This window comes from Trachurus japonicus, chromosome 7, assembly GCF_045865225.1.
Source record: "Trachurus japonicus isolate A0001 chromosome 7, Traja_1.0".
Classification (NCBI taxonomy): domain Eukaryota; kingdom Metazoa; phylum Chordata; class Actinopteri; order Carangiformes; family Carangidae; genus Trachurus; species Trachurus japonicus.
In genome coordinates, this window is record NC_140913.1 from 22,757,567 (window position 1) to 22,774,519 (window position 16,953).

The 16,953-nt window shown below is 41.4% G+C and overlaps 1 protein-coding gene across 3 annotated transcripts in view; it reads left to right on the top strand.

Annotated features, from left to right (window-relative positions):
• Nucleotides 1-16,953, top strand: part of kcnd3 (potassium voltage-gated channel, Shal-related subfamily, member 3) — a 104,873-nt gene that overhangs the window by 74,049 nt on the left and 13,871 nt on the right. For all 3 annotated transcript variants that reach the window (XM_085782172.1, XM_085782174.1, XM_085782175.1), the window contains exon 3: nt 11,222-11,390. In XM_085782172.1, coding sequence (XP_085638298.1) covers nt 11,222-11,390 — 169 coding nt within the window. The remainder of the gene's footprint in view (nt 1-11,221; nt 11,391-16,953) is intronic.

Below are 16,953 nucleotides of genomic sequence, written 5' to 3' on the forward strand. Positions count from 1 at the left end.
AGGAAACAGAGCTCCAACAGCAAATACCAACAGTACAGAGCAAGAACAAATGTAGGTTTTATGTTGCAACCTATAAGCATTCAGCAAGTGCATACAGTAAATAGCAATGCAGATAATGCAACGGCGGTTGTAATTAAATGTCCCCCACGTGAGCGATTGGAGTTGAAGCTGAAATGCTGTCATAGCACTTTTGTTATGCCCTTTCATTCACAGAGTAAATGCATGGGAAGTCCTTTACATCGCAGCGATACAATGATTCATTGCAGGCGTACGGTATCTCTCAGGTCCTGATGACCCACCCACAATACAATGAAGACAATAAGTTACTGTAGCCTTTCTCTCCTGTAGATGATAGCTGGTGGTTAACGGCGATATTACGTAGAGGTGAATGACAGACAATGTATTGGAGGAGCTATAAGAGAACCTATAAAGGCAGCTCCCGGGAACATTTTTCTGTCATTTCCACAGTTCGGATTTTAGATTTCAGCTCTTGGCTCTTTGTTCCCACCTTTTCTAATATCCAGTATTGTAGAGATGTTCAAAACAAGGTCACTGATGCAATTAACGTGCCATTCCAGGAAAGGTCTGTATACTGGACTTTCTTCTGCTCTTGTTACGAAAACCACATTTATAATTTTTATTGAGTTTATTTCTGTAACCTTGACACCTGCAGTGAGTGCTGCAAGGTGCGACTATTAAATCTTTTCTTGTTATTCAATAGCTTATTTTGTGTCAAAGGTCACTGTTGCCTACTTACACTATCCATACAACCACAAAGTTTGTATGTTGCTTTTCCAATGAGGATCATTCAGGAAGACTATTTTTAATCTTTCTTCATTTTTTCCAATAGGTGCACTTGTTAACGAGTCCGTTTTCTGTAGCGGAGTCTCTGTCCAGCTCCACAAACAGAGGTCGTGTCAGTATTGAGCTGCCTTAAGGGAGAGCTGAGATTATTGTAGCTCCAGTATATCTGATTTAATCCACATTAAGAAGTCTTTTGAGGTATATTCTACCTCTACACATTAGCATTGACACTATCTGAATCTCTCCTCGGCCGTCCTGTTATGTCATCTTTTTGTTCTTTTCCTTTGTCTTTTTCCTCCTCATACCGACTACCTGTCTCTTCCCCAACCTGTTGTTCCGAGCCCTCCTTATTTCTTGCTTTCCTGCGGTGACATTTGTGGGGGCGGTTTTAGATGGTTGTCCCATCCCTGAAGAGCAATGTGTCATCAGAGTTACTTCCATCTGAGTGACTGGCCATGAAATGTCAGATGAGAGTACAGGTGGATGAATGGTTGAGAGTTAGAGGCCTGGAGAGACAATCTTTCACTCCGCTGAACCCAAAAGAGCCAAGCATCATTGGCCTGTGACAGGTTCCCAATAAAAATGGAACTCAACTACCACTTATGGATATTTTTATGAGGCGTCATATTTATGGCCTCTGTTGTAACACATGTATATTTCAAAATCAACCCCAGCTGTGGATATGGTTTGTCAGATGTGCTGAAATAAGTCTACTTTCTTTGCTCTTAATAGGACACTGAACAGTTTAGACTGCATCAAGATGACACTGTTTATGTCACTTATTGGAGCAGCTATGACTTATTACATTGATTTTGTTTATTATGGTATGTCAATATGTTCATCTGTTAACTTTGTCATAGAAAACTAATAGTATATATTTCAAATTGACTGATTTCAAATTCTAGGAGTGTTGCAAGCAGTAGGCTACATGAAAAGGTCTGTCTGTGTGCACGACAGTAAAATAGTGTGAGTCATTGTTTTATGTTGTGTTATGTTATGTTGCATTCACTTGCCAAATCCTAAAATAGTATGCACTGATATTTTAATATATTTAAACTACACATTGAGCCCTAGCCTTTAATTATGGAGCACAGATGTTAAGCGTCTACTATGTGACACCTTTTTTTCTCAAAACATTTCTCTGTTGCCCACAAAGCTGCTAACAAAGCAGTCAACAAAGAAGCTGCAAAGTGCGGTGCAGGCAGATGTTGGTTTTCAGCAGTGTGAAGAGTGTGTGTGTGTGTGTGTGTGTGTGTGTGAGAGAGAGAGTGAGAGAGAGAGAGAGAGAGAGAGAGAGATAGGACATGCTACAGATGAGAGTTGGGGTAGCTCTCCATGGTGCTGAAAGGTCCCAGCTCTCTCAACCTGCTGTAAACCAAAGGCTGCGGTGGGAGAAAATACTCTATTCACAATAGTTTCAAGTGGACAAATGGGGTCTGAGCTCAACAAAACACTTTTCCTTCGATATAACAGAGCTCAGAGCGACACTCACCGCCTGTGTCGCATCATATTGCCTCATTTGATGCGCGCACAGTGGTGCACAGTGAAGTGCCAATCGTCCGCCCCGGACAACAGGGTGGCCGTGGCTCAACAGGTCGAGCTGTTGTTTATTAATCACAGAGTTAGCGGTTCGATCCTCGGCTGAGTGAGACACTGGAGCGCAAGCTGCTCAGTGGCGTACACTGATGATTGAACCTGCACTGACAAGCGTCAAGGCCTCGCCTGCGTGTGGGCTTGCATAGAAAACAATAGTTGTGGGTGTTTTGACATGTGACATATGCAGCCATTGTGTGTTTCTCTTAATATCTTTCCTACTTGTGCTTATAATAGAACTTAGTTGCAAATAAGTATCATTCTCTGTGATTATATTTTGTTCATTTTTAGCTTTTAATTTGATCAGACCAGAGTTCAAGCTTATATAAAATAGACAAAGAAGCAACCTGCTGTTGGAGAAGCACCAGGGAATGCTCAGTTTTTTCCCCCTGAAAAAATGGCAGATAGGGGGCGCCGTTTAGCTCAGTGGGTAGAGCAGGTGCCCCATGTGCAGAGTCCTCTCTGCAGCTGGTCCTGGTTCGAATCCAGCATCGGATGGCCCTTTGCTGCGTGTCATTCCCCCTCTCTCTGCCTCCCCATTTCCTGTCTCTCTCAACTAACCTGTCAATTAAAGGCAAAAAGCCCAAAAAATATACTTAGGAAAAAAATAACGAATACAAATAAAGTCAATATAGATAATTGACTAATTAATTAACATTAATATTCAGCTCTAAATGTTTTTAAATGTGCATTTATATGAGTAGTTTAAAACAAACCGGGTCATTTAAGATTCAGCTTCAGTGCAGTGATCCACAGTCTCACTCTCCACTGTTTCTACAGTCATATGTTTTTATCATGACCCTTTTTCATATTTTCCATTACCCCTGAATAATTAACGACCTATCTAAACATATGTTTATATTTGCTACATTTTTAATCTTCCTAAGGGGAACTACACAGTAAGCTCTTTAAGCTTCCTTGCTCAGTGTTGTTTTTTCTTATTTTTTTCTTGTCTGTTCAGCTCTAGTTTGTAGGCACACACAGGCACACACACACACAAACGTAAATGTCACACATACGCCAGGCACACAAACCTGCTCACTAATACTGAATACACTGCCGGGGGGGGAGGGGTCAATCAACCGCAAGGGATTGTGGTCCAAACAGAATCACTTAGGCTGTATCTGAAGGGAATGGAGGAAAATTGCAGAGGAATCACCAGGGATTTGGTCTGTAAATGGAAACTCAGCCCTCAACACTTCTTATGTATCTGTCCTGCCTCCCCCTCCATCTTCTCCCCCCGCTCCCCTTCCACCCCCCGCTCCCCTCTCCCTTTCATAATAGAAACTCTTCCTTTCTTGAACCTATCAATAAATATGGCATTGTGATCTTGCTGCACACACACACACACACAGCAGTTTATGATCCACAAAGTGGAAACAAATTCCAGCAACCAATATTTGCTCTGTGACTCAGCTCCGAACAGTTCATCATGAGCTTATTGTGTTGATGTTTTTTTTTAGTATAACCATGCAATAAAGAGAATATGGGAATTCTATTCATTTATTGTACACAGTATGCAATGCATTTATGTTATTTGTATAAAGATTGTTTGTCCATCCCATCATGGGATTAGGCCATTTTCCTACTTGGTATATTGTGTTACACCTGTATGCTGGCGCTGAGCTGCTCTCTCAACCTGACATGACATGACCTGCCATCATCACAAATCTGTGTGTGTGTGTCAGCGCTCAGACCATCTCTGATAAGCACACACACACACACACACCCTCACAAGAGCACTCAGTCCTACTCAGTAACCTCCCATCTATCCTTCCTAGACTTTATTAATATAACCCGCAGAGACCTGGCTGTCCTATGATGGGATGTGACATCCCTGACCGAGGACTGACCTGCACACCTGACCAGTGTGTGTGTGTGTGTGTGTTTGTGTTTGTGTATAAACATATAGGACATACAACAAACTTGTGGTTGTCAGTGAGTGTGTGTGAGAAAGAGGGGAGGGCAGTGGTTGATGGAGTGTGAAGACAAACCTTTGGGCGTGATGCATCTGCTGAGAGAATATCTCACCCTCCACTATAGGCGACTTCCTTTCACTGCTTATCCATCTTCTTCCTCTCTGAGCCTTTTACCTCCACCTCATTTCCCACCTTCAGTGCTGTCTTAAAGGTAGAAATGGCCCCGCCATTAATCCAGACAGCGGGGGAGAGAAATTACATCTAACCTGTCTTATCACATGCACACACATGCACCACCACTTACTACAACTTTTTTTTTTTTTTAATGTGTGCAAGCTTAGTCCTATCTCTGTGCTATGTATAATGGCTCAAAGATGGTATCATCAGAGACAGACCAGCTTGACTAAATGGGAGCGGCAAATTGACTGTAGTATTAGGAGAGAGGGGCCTCTATCAGACAATCTGATAGGATCCCATTAAAGAACGCTTGCAGATGAATATGATTAGCTTTTCATTCCTCCTAATGGAAACATCTTCTGAAGAGGGGAGGAGATGAAATGTTTTGTAGTGATAGGGCCTTTGTACCACTGATGGGATTGTTATTGCCTAATTTGGGTAGAAAGGCCATTAAAGTTCTTGGAAGAGAGGATGAATGCTCTCTGTAAGTATATTCTCACTTATGGCTGTGGACCAGTGCTTCGCTGTGTGTGGGCAGTGCTTTGCTTTGTTGATGCAAAAAAACACGCTCCACTTAAATGGGTTCGTATTGAGCTTGTATTTGCAGAAAAGTGTGACTAATGAGTATAAAGTTCCATCTCTTGTTTCATCTCCTTCTCCACAATGAACTGAATGGTTTTTCTTTTTGTGGTTTATGTTACTATTCTGTGTTTTTGTTTTGTTTTGTTGTTTTTTTTATCTCCAGCGATCTGTGACAGAAGTGCTTCATTAGTTTCTAAAAGGACGATCATGACGACAGCTTCTTTAGCAGATTATTGTTCATTTATGGAGAGAGCCTCCAGGGAAGTGTGTGTGTGTGCTGAGTCGTCAAATAACAGCCAGTGCTCCTTTCTGTGATCTGTCAAACTGAATGAATCTGACGACTGCTATCGAGCTACATGTTTCTAGATGTCTGCCAGACTTGGAAGTACATTTCACATTTGCTGCTGAATGTCATTACTACACAAACAGCCTCACTCTCATTTCCTTGCTGCGGAACATACTGCTTAAAAAACACGATCCAAATAACACAGCAACTGACATTTGAGATTTTTGTTTTTGAATCTTGTTTTGCGAGGATTGTGATATACCTGACTGAAGTTTGGAAAGTCCACAAGTGAAGGCTGGGATGTACTGCCTGCTTGTGTATGTATGAGTCGGGTTTTGCATATGCATGCGTGCCTGGCAGCAGCAGTGGGTTGATTGACTAGATGCGTGCTCCGCCACGTCCATAGGGGCCTGTAATATACGTTACAGATGCATCAGGGAACCGATGCCAACTGCTATCCCATCCTTGTGTTGTTAGTATCCATGTGAAAATGTGTTGTTCCATCTGTCACAGACTGGCTTGTAGCATTGATAAAAGATGACTGGAAATAAGGAAACTCAGGAGAAAAGAAAAGTATACCACAGAGTTTATTTACTGTATGCATGTGTTTTGGAGAAGGTATTCTGATCTTTTACTTGGGTATGAATACGAATACCAGCATGTAAAAATACAACATTACAAGTAAAACCCGTGTTCAAACTTGTATTTAACGATGTGCCGTAAGTCTTGAATGAATGAATGAATGAATTTATTTCGGTATATCAAGCTTATATAACCGAAAGGGTGTAGGTTGAAGCCAAAGCTTATATACCCCTACCCATTCTACCTTAAAAAATTAAAATAAAATAAAATTATATATATATATATATATATATATATATATACGTATTAATACAAAAGGATCAGATCACAGACATTTGAAATTAATCAGTACACTTAAATTTCTGATCACAACAAAATAAAGAATTGTACACAGCGCATAACCCAAAATAGTACAAAATCATTTAACTTAATTTTCCATACTGTAACGAGAAATTATGTTGTTCTTATAAAGTTTTTTAAAGCTGACTAGAGTACAGCATAATTTAATATTTTCAGGACAATTATTCCAGATGTTAACCCCTCTAACAGAAAGACAGTGATTTTTTACAGTAGTTTGAGTCTTTGGTTTCTCAAATAATAGTGGTCTTCTCAGGTTAGAACTGGAATCCTTCATTTTAAACAGATTCTGGATATCTGGAGGAAGAAGTTTATTTTTGGCTTTGTACATGGTTTGTATTGTAATGTAATTGAATTTCAAAATGTTCAGGCATCGGGTTAGTGTTTTGGAGAAGGTATTCTGATCTTTTACTTGGGTATGAATACGAATACCAGCATGTAAAAATACAACATTACAAGTAAAAACCCGTGTTCAAACTTGTATTTAACGATGTGCTGTAAGTCTTGTCAAAAATAATGAGGTTGGAAGTGTAAACAACATATTATTCAGGATAAACTTGCATTATTACCACTGATGCATTAACATGTAAGCAGCATTGTAATGCTGTAGCAGGCTACACTAGAGGCAATTACCCATTTTATCTACTTTTGGGTGGTTTAATTTACCGTATACAGCACATTGTGTTTTATGTGCTCATCATAGCTTTTTATACAGTAATTATAGATGCCAGGGAAGTAAAATGTATTTACGTTGTCTGAATTGTAGTGGAGTAAATGTATCCAGAAAGATGTTTAAGTATAATACAAGTAGGTCAGATGCTTGTTTATGTACATGTGCAGTATTTGAGTAACTCTGTTTGAAACTGCTAGTATATGAAAACTTGAGCACACACTCAAAACCATATTTGAGTGTGTGCTTTGTGTATTTTGTGTATAGTGTGTGTGTGTTGGGGGGTTAGTTCTGTGCATGAGCTCATGAGCACAAAGCTTAACCTGTGTAATTCCACCTATGTGTGGTGTATTCACAGTGCAGCTCCCTGACACCGCTACATCGCTCAGTTTTCAGTGTTTGTGCCACGCCACGTCGCTCCCTACAGGCTGAGTGTGACGAGGCAGAGACGAGACAGATTCCCTTTGCAACATTTTGCCGCTGTCTTCCCGGCTTTGCCTCTGCTGCCACTTCTTCCTCTCAGCCTCTGAGGGCCGCGCCAAACGGCAAATTTGCAAAAGATATCTTCACAGATGAGTGTGTCCATGAATCATTAACTCATTTGTCTCTTTACCCAAGGGAATCTGTAATGTGCACACACTAACTTGTCTTAGCACTTGTGCTGTGGAGTAATCGTACAGTTTGAGATGAGGATATTTTTGGTGAATTTCTATGGTGAAGACGTAAAAGTTTAACAATTTGTCTAACAAAAAACAACAAGCACAACTACTGCTGTAGTGAGGCTGTTTCTTTATGTGTTAAATGAATTGAATGAATACAAAGGAAAAGTTGTTGTTTGTAACTTTGAGGAGGTTATTCTCTGTGAAAAGCTATTATTTTTATTATAAAAGACTGAATAACTGCTCTAACTCAAAATGAAGAACAAATGTTAAGTGTGTCCTTACCCTGACGTAAACACCAGAAATCTTTACCACGTTCACTCTTTACATAATTGTATATTTGTGCTGGATGCTTAAGGGCTATTTCTATCAGGGGTTTTTTGTAGTCTGACTTGGAGTCAGCTCTAATAAATTCAGTGGAACTTCTTGTTTAGCTGGAAAACAAGAACAAATTACCTGCTCTTTTTATTCATGAATAAGAAATGAACACCATTAGAAATAAAGGTTGCTTTGCCAACTTAAGTCGTGCTCTTTTAGCATTTGAATTTCTTCCCGTCCATCTTTTACCCCCACTGATGATTCCTGCAGTTTGGCCTCTACCTTGGAAAACGAGAGATTTATAATACAGTTATTACAATTGCGTTGTCTGTCTTTGAACCCAAGATGGGGTTGCTTTTGACTTGCAAATATTTCAGATTGAATTGGGCTTAATGACTTTTGGGAAATATCCGTGGTATTCACCATGCCCTCCTCTCTCCCACCCTCCTTTTCTAAAGGTTAATGGTATCTGCTCCCAGTGAATGAGTCAGTGGACTTCACTGAGCCGTTCAGCGAGAGAGGGGGCTTTGGTAGTAGCCTCCCTTTTGGGGGGGGATCGAGTTGGTAGGTCAGGCTTCACTCTGGTAGGGAATGAACACGTGCATCATGGAGAACTAGAACTCTAAAGAGAAGAATGAAAGTCTGGTGCAGGACTGACTGACTGATCATGCAGCTGTTTGTGTGTGTATGCATCAGTTGTCTTACTAAACCAAATGAGTGAATCAACCAGGATCAGGTGACTTTGATACTGAGAGCTGTTTATTTATTTATTTATTTATTTTATTCACTACTCATTACTCATTTTACTTTTATTTATTTACTTACTCACCTGGATCTTTTTATGCTCTTTAACAGACGGGAAAGGTGTGTGAAGCTCTTGTGTGTCTTGTGTCTTGTGTGTCTTTGTGTATCTTATTGTGAATATTTGTGACTACTACTATGTCTCTTTATCTTGTATGAGGCCAAAGATGAATTTCCACGGCAGCGGACAATAAAGACTTTCAATTTCAATGGGTGAATTCCAGTTCTCCCCTCAGCCCTAGCCCTCGGCCCTAACCCTTCGTTTTGCTTGTTCACGTGAAGTGGTGGTGGTGTCCCAATTCTGGTTCAGACGAGGGTTAGGGGGAAGTGGTCTGGCTATCTCGCCCTCGAAACGGAGATTTTTCAGGGGCACACTACGGACCGAGGGCTATGGCAAGTTTCCCAGAATGCATCTTGCGGCAACCGGCAGCTGTTTTATTTCTCACTGTAGCGCTGTTATTACGTCATTTTGTTAAGTTTTAATATTTTTTCATGTGAGAAAGTAGCTGTTTAGATCCCCAATGTGCGGTCGGTTTATCCACATGAGGCTGTTTAGACGTTTGCTCCCATGTTTTTGGGAGAAGTGAAGCTCCACCTGTGGAGCAGATCAGCGGCTCGTCACAGAGACACCACCCGTCCAGAGAGCTGCTCAGCCGGCCAACCTCCGTCGTCATCCTGGTAGAAAAGACGACCGCTAATTAACTTACCCGCAGGGTTTTAAAGGTTTACCGCCGCGTAGTTACATTCTTTTTAGGAGATAAATGCTGGTCTCATTGATGAAATGTAACAATTGTCGCATTAATTTGTTTGAATTAAAAGTGAAGCTTCATGTGTTTTGGACACAGGAGCAGCTGCCTGGGGGATCTGTAGCCTATACAGAAATCACCACATTTACATCAATAAATAAATGTTTTACAATGAACCGATCATCAGTCTTCATTAAATTTTATTTTATTTTATTAACCCTTTATAGGGCACTCATTGAAATACTTTGAAATTCAAAATTCCAACCTTAGATTGTTATTCTAGGATATAACAAAACTTAATTACAATTTTGACATTTTTCAAAATTTTTCATTTTCATGTAGAAATTGAAGGTCAACGAAGTGACCATTTTTGGTTCCTTGCCCGTTTGTGGTAAAGAAAAATTCCAAGAAGTGTATGTATAGAAAATATAAGAAAAACACATAAAGTGCAAAAATGATTAAGTTTTAGAACATGTATGGCTTTTAAATTGGAATTATTATAATATTATTGTAATAATAATAATATATATGTATATAAGCATTTGTATAAATAATATGTATATCGTATTTTATACGATTATAAAGTCACTCATATTCACTATTTGTAGCTTCAAAATGTCTTGAAATTAGTTAAAATTCTCTCTGAATTACTGAATGGTTATATAAAAACCTTAGACAACATTAATTAATCTAAAGAATTTTACACAACTGTTTATAAGTCATAAACTGAGAAAAATCACTCATATTCACTATTTATAGCTTCAAAATGTCTAAAATTCTCTCTAAATCACTGTTAAGTTATATAAAAACATTAGGCAACATTAAAACACAATTTCCTAAGTTTTATTGCCTTATTTGTGAGGGAAATGCACTTATATGGTTTGTTACCTGAATAGGGCATAATGTCCAAAAACGGACACTTCAGTGTTTACCATAAACGGGCGTATGATCAAATATGGTCACTGCATTTTTCATGGTGTATTTTCACTCATTTCACTAAGATCTCCACAAACAATACTTATGTCATGACTTAGCACAACTAATCAACTGTAAAATGTGTGAGTGTCATCAACTTAGCTTGATTAGTTGTGATGTATCGATCTAATTACTACCGCAAGCCGAGCCGACTGAGCGTCTTTTTCCGCGGTCGAAAAAAAGAGAAAGTTAGCGGCATTCCTGGTCTCTGCTGATTGGTCAAAGGCTATGATGACGTATACCGTAATGTAGCCTGGTCTTTGCTGATTGGCTTGGTGAAGACCACATGTTTCTTGCTCTTACTGACGGGGAGCACGGGGCGGAAATATAACATGTGCGGAAGTGTCCAAAAACAGTCACTTGCCCGGTAAAGGGTTAAGTTAACGTGGTTTTGAATAGAGGATTTGTGGCAAAAGCTCATCACGTCTGCTTATGTGAAAGCAGCAGAGACGACTGATGACGGATGTGATTGTTGAAGTGGTGTCCCAATTCGTAGGGGTTGACTTTCAACCCTACTCCTTGTAGCTCCGTTTCAAGGGCAAGGGTTAAGGGCTAGGGGGTAGTGGTAGGGGTAGGGGTAGGGATGAAAAATAGAATTGGAATTGGGCAAATGTGTATATGTCTGTTTACATGATGCGAATGACCTCCAAGTCAGCTGTGTGTGTGTGTGTACAAGGTTGGGGTTAGCTTAGATTGTATTAAATGTATAATAGGACGAGCCACTAAATGTCTTCTCTCTTTACCTCTGGCAGGTACGGAGACATGGTTCCTAAGACGATCGCAGGCAAGATCTTTGGTTCCATCTGCTCTCTGAGCGGGGTGCTGGTGATCGCCCTGCCCGTCCCCGTCATCGTGTCCAACTTCAGCCGCATCTATCACCAGAACCAGAGAGCAGACAAGCGGCGGGCGCAGAAGATGCAGGTGATCACAGTTTTATTTCTCTTCACCTTGGCCCCAGAGGGTTGGACCTCCAGACCTCCAGACCTCCGGCCCAGAGGGAGGGACTCCACAGGGTTCAGGTCTTCCCTAAGGCTAATGATGATGTGTGTATAATGCATATTCACATACAGTATATTCACATTAACAGGAGCCGTGTGATACATATTCAGTGAGTATCACCACATTTTTAATGGCCCTCACCCGTTGACATGCATAACAAACCCTGACCTTTACTATTTTCCCTCCGCACCGCATAAATCGTGCAGTTTTAAAGGAATATTTCCACCTTTACCACAGTGAGGCAACACTGTTGTCTTCCTCACATTGTCTCTTGAAGCATTATTTGTTCGCCTGTGTGTGGCTGATTGCCTGGGCTGCTATGGGATCAAGAGGCCGCTGCATCCCAATTAAAAAAAATCTATCCTGCTTATCCAAATATTGATGGATTTTATAAATTAATAACATGATATAATATAACATGATATAATAGACACACACTCTAATATATCCCTCCATCCGTCCATTTGTTGCATTCTCAGTAATGCCCGGGGGGGAATTGTATTACATGTGGCACAAATGTTCACTTGGACTCTAGGGGGAACTGATTAGATTGTGGTGGTCAGAGGTCGAAGGTCAAGGTCACTGTGACCTTACAAAGCAATTTAACACAAATGTCTAATAGGATAAAATAATGAAGTGATGACATTTTGAAGTTGTCAGAGGTCAGCTTCACCGTGACATCATAATGTTCTGCAAAAACTCTTTATTGCCGTCGTTCAGGGCTGCAGCTTGACTGGCTAATGGAGGCACACAACCGCAGTAGAAAACATCATCACGGTTACTTCAATAAATAAATTAATAATTGCGTTAATACCCCTTAACAAAGCCAATTGTTCCAACTTGCTAAAATATTAATGCCAAAATATATATTTTCCAAATAAGCTTATGTGTGAGTCATTTAACATTTACACCTTTTGCCTGCCAAAGATAAAGTAGCTTTGGTTATTCCAGCTGGAAAAACACGTCATGTTCTTCCGAGCACCAGTCAGGATTCAGCAGCATGTTGATCGAAACTTGATTTAAAATGCTGGCTGTTCCTGTTTGATCAAATCTGCACATAGCCTCAAAGAAACAGATAAGCAGATTGTATTAATTCTACTTGTTTACAAGACAATCCGTGACCTGAGCTCAACTAATTGTGCTGATCATACTCTTTGAAGGACTTTTAGTACGAAGAATATGAAAATCCTCCAAAGCAAAGTATCTCTTAACTCCACAAGCTGTTATCGGAAGTTCTAAATTAAAAATCAGCAGCATTTCCCCTCTTCACATGATTTTCTTTGTTGATCTGTTCTTGCGAGGAGGTTTTATCTGCGTGAGCGTTGTAATAATGAAAACACACACAGGCACAAATTCATAAATGGATTATGTAAACTTGTGTTTAAACTGTGGAGGGATTAAAGATCCTGCTGGCCGCTGACGCTTTGGACCTTTAAAGAAGGTGTTGTGCCGTCTCTCCCTAAGCCAAACTGGGTAACGGCATCAGCTGGTGGACATTACAAACCTGGGCTGGTAATCATAGTTTGAGGGCAGGCCTGACAGGTTCTGTTCTCTAGAGATGGATGCTAGTGTGTTTGTTTGGATCTGGCAGACATGAACACACTGACACATATTCTCAGAGTCCATTCCTCTCTCTCATCACTCTCTCTCACACTTCTCCTAGCAAGGCTTTTTTTTCACGCCTTTTGCTTATTTCGTCTCTTCTCCCTTCAGTTCAGCTCAGCTCTGTTGCCCCCCCCCCCCCCACCGCCTCATCTCCCACTCCCCACCTCACCCTCTCTGTGATTACTGCCATCCATCTCTGCACATGCTCTCTGGTCTGGTTGTAGTTTAAATCTGTTTAAAGTCTTGCAGTTCGACCGTGGCCTGACCGCTGCCCAGTTTTAACTAACCGTAACCTTGTCCGCCAAGCAACACAGCCAAGTGTGGGAGGGGGGGGGAAGAGACAGGACAGGACAGGAAGGAAGAGGGCTGGAAGGTTGGGGAAATGATGGAGATGGAAAACAGTTTGGATGTGATGAGATGTACATTACTGACACAGAAGAGAAAGGAGAGGAGCGGTGACGGGGAAGGCCACGAGGAAGGAGGGAGCAGGGGAGGAGGAGAGGGGGGAGGTGGGGGAGGGGGGGTGAGGGGGGGGGGGGAGCTGGAGGCAGTGTGTGTCCTAATGCTGTGTTCTTTCCTGAAATAGCTATCACCCAGATGAGGTGCTGGCTGGAAGGAAGGTGTGTGTGTGTCTGTCCGTCTGTCTGTTTGTGTATGTATTGTGCATCTGTTTGAGTACATGGATCTGTGTGTGTGTGTGTGTGTGTGTGTGTGTGTGTGTGTGTGTGTGTGTGTGTGTGTGTGTGTGTGTGTGTGTGTGTGTGTGTGTGTGTGTGTGTGTGTGCATCCACTACACTTCCTGTCACTTCAGGCCCGACCTTCGTCCGTTCCACCTTCCTGTGTGTTCTCCACTCAGCTGCAGTGTGGTGCAGTGTCCCACACTCAACTCGCTATACCCATCACACACACACACGTGCATATTACACACACACACACACACACACACACACACACACACACTTCTTCAAGTACCAACCAAGTGGCCAGTGTAGCATGACAGTGCTGTCGTCATTAACCAGCACTAAATGTCTCCCTCAGGCACTTGAATGCCCCCCTGGCTTTCCTGCAGTGAGGTCAGCAATTTGCTCAAGCACCCATACATCCAAGGGAGAGTTTTACTCCGTTTCATAACAGCATGACTCAAACGCCTTATTATTACCTTCATAATAATATCCCACCTGGATGCCTTGATTCTCGAGAGAGTTATTACTACGGCAAATCAAGGTCTAAGTGCCAAGGATGATGATGATAGGTTTGCAAATGTGATATTTTAGAGCATTTAGGAACGGCAATCTGTGTACCATCTCCGTCTTTAATTAGCCCACAGGATTAAGTGTTGCTTAGCATTTAAGCCCGTGTGCTTAAAAGCAGCGGAGCATGTCTTGAATTACATATTGTGTTTGCTTTAGTGGTAGTTGCTGTGGAAATGACTTGATGATTTTGCGTCACACACCTGTATGTAAATTAAAACAGGGTTTCCTTTCTTCTGCCTCATTACAATATGTACATAAAGGCAGCTGGTGGTCAGTCCACTGCTTCGGTCCTGGACTGAAATGTTGCAAAAATAATGTTTGTTTTTGGGGTTTTTTTTTTACATGCATCTATAGTTCTTTGTAGTTCAGAGGAAAAAACCAGTTGGACGGATTGCCCTGTATGTGATGTGATGTAGCTTCTATGCAAAGTTTTTTGCTGCTTTTTGCTAAGATTTTTAACAACTGAGTTTTATTTCCGAACTACTGCTGACATGTGTTTAGCTCTGTGCATTTCACATCGCATTAATTTAATGTTCCTTCGCTCTAAGTTCCCAGTCAACAGTCTATCACACTATAAAATATGGAAACTCCGGAGTAGATGGTCTATGATAGAGCCATTAACACCGTACAGTCCACTTTTCAACTGTTAATGACAACCGGTCTGTAACGCCCCACCCATGCATTACTCAGGCACGCCACATCCTCCAGTACCCCATTACTACAGCTACACGTATTGTTTCTTAATGCTCCGTAATCTTAACGACACATGACCCTCGTGGCCGTTAAGGCGACCATTTAGCAAGTGTCACTGCTCATTGAGCATAGCAAAACGTCATTTGCTCCACATTTATTACCTGCACGTGGTTATTTTTCACAGAGAATCAATTCTTCCTCAGATCATTTCTTAGAATAAGGCTATGTTTAACTGAGAGTAAAATGGGATAGCCATTCAAGATTGCCTTTCACAGTACTTAAACAATGACGGGGGAGCAGACAGGAGGAAAGGGAGGGGGGAATTACTCAGGAGAGAAAGCGCCAGCGTTAGTCCCTCAGCAGTTTGCAGCCTCCTCTGTTCACCTTCTGTCTTCTCCCCCCTCCTCACACACTTTGCCCCCGTCCCCTCCACCCGCCACCCGCCTACCCACCCATCCACATCCATCTTTGTTCAGGCCTAATTGTTAGCTGTTCTGGGCTCCCATTACAATTATCCATCCATCTGGGTGGTGGTGGAGAGACAGCCCCTCATCTCTCCCTCTGCACCAAAGAAAGATACATGAGGATGCCACTAGTTGCTGTGTGGCGAGAATCAACACACAAATATATCAAATACATTCTCCGTTCTGCCTCCCCATCGGCCTCAGTGTCGCCACTTTTGTTTTCGACAGTGAACCGAGCACCGACTTGTAGCCCTTTCTTTTCTGTACACGTGATCTCATGAAGAGATCTGGAACTCTCTCTCTTCTGTTGCACCTCAGAGCTTATTTACATAAAGGTAATAATATCCTCAGGTAGGTCTTATTACAGATTCAGAGTATTACACCTTGAGGAGGGCGAGATTTAAATGGGGAATCGCAAAGGGCAAGTGATACAGAAGGATTAGAGGGTGGGTGGGAATGAAAACGAGCTGAACCGATCTGTTTCCCTTAAGCAGGATTTACGCTCAGACACTTTCAGCAGCGGTTCTGATTTTGTAGTTTAGTGTTGAAACTTTGGACTTCAAGCTTTAATTGTATCCAACTGTTTAAATTCTTTCATCATGGAGCTACTTTGTGCAGTTGCTGTGTTCACCTTGTGATAGGATCGCAGTCAGACCTGCAGTGGAAATGGCTTTGTGTGTGTGTGTGTGTTACCGACAGAAGACGATAAGTGGGCTTGTACTCACCCTGAACAATCTTCACCCACCAAAGAAGCTTGGACAAAAGTGCACAATCCCAATTCTGCCACCTTAGCCCTCTGGTGTTGTTCCTAAGTCCTCGGTCGGATGGACTTGAACCCTAGTGTGAAGGAGCAGAACCAACTTAACGGTTTTCTTCTAACAAAAGTACTAACATTGTTGTGATCCAACACAGAAAGGAGGGGGGGGGGGGTGGATGGATGAGTCACACATTTAACAACCAGGAGACTGTTGTGCTTTTCCTGTTTTCACACACGTTCTCCAATCTTACCTACATATCATTTTATGTTGATGAAGATTCATTCCTCTTTAAAAACCAAAATGTAATATGTCCCTAAACCTCACTAAGTTGTTTTTGTGCCTGAACCTAATCAAACTTTAATCACAGCATTTTGTCACACAGTAAAACTGATTTTTTAACTGTGACTTCTTGTTCTGGAGTAAACACAGACCTGTGGTGACATCCTTAAACAGTAGTTACAATCTTAATTTGAAGGATATGTTGTCTCTGATGCAGCATTCAGCACCTGCACTTTGAAATCTGTTATTCCTATTGAAGCAAACCTGTTCATTCTCACATTTTTGTTTGATAATTAAAGCAGAAGTAAGCGATATTTTTGTGTTAATATAAGTCTTAAATAGTTGTATCTTCCGACAGCAATCACTTCTATAGAGTGTTTGGTCTGAAACACGGGTCTGTCAGTCACTTTAAACATAATGTACGTACACGTCG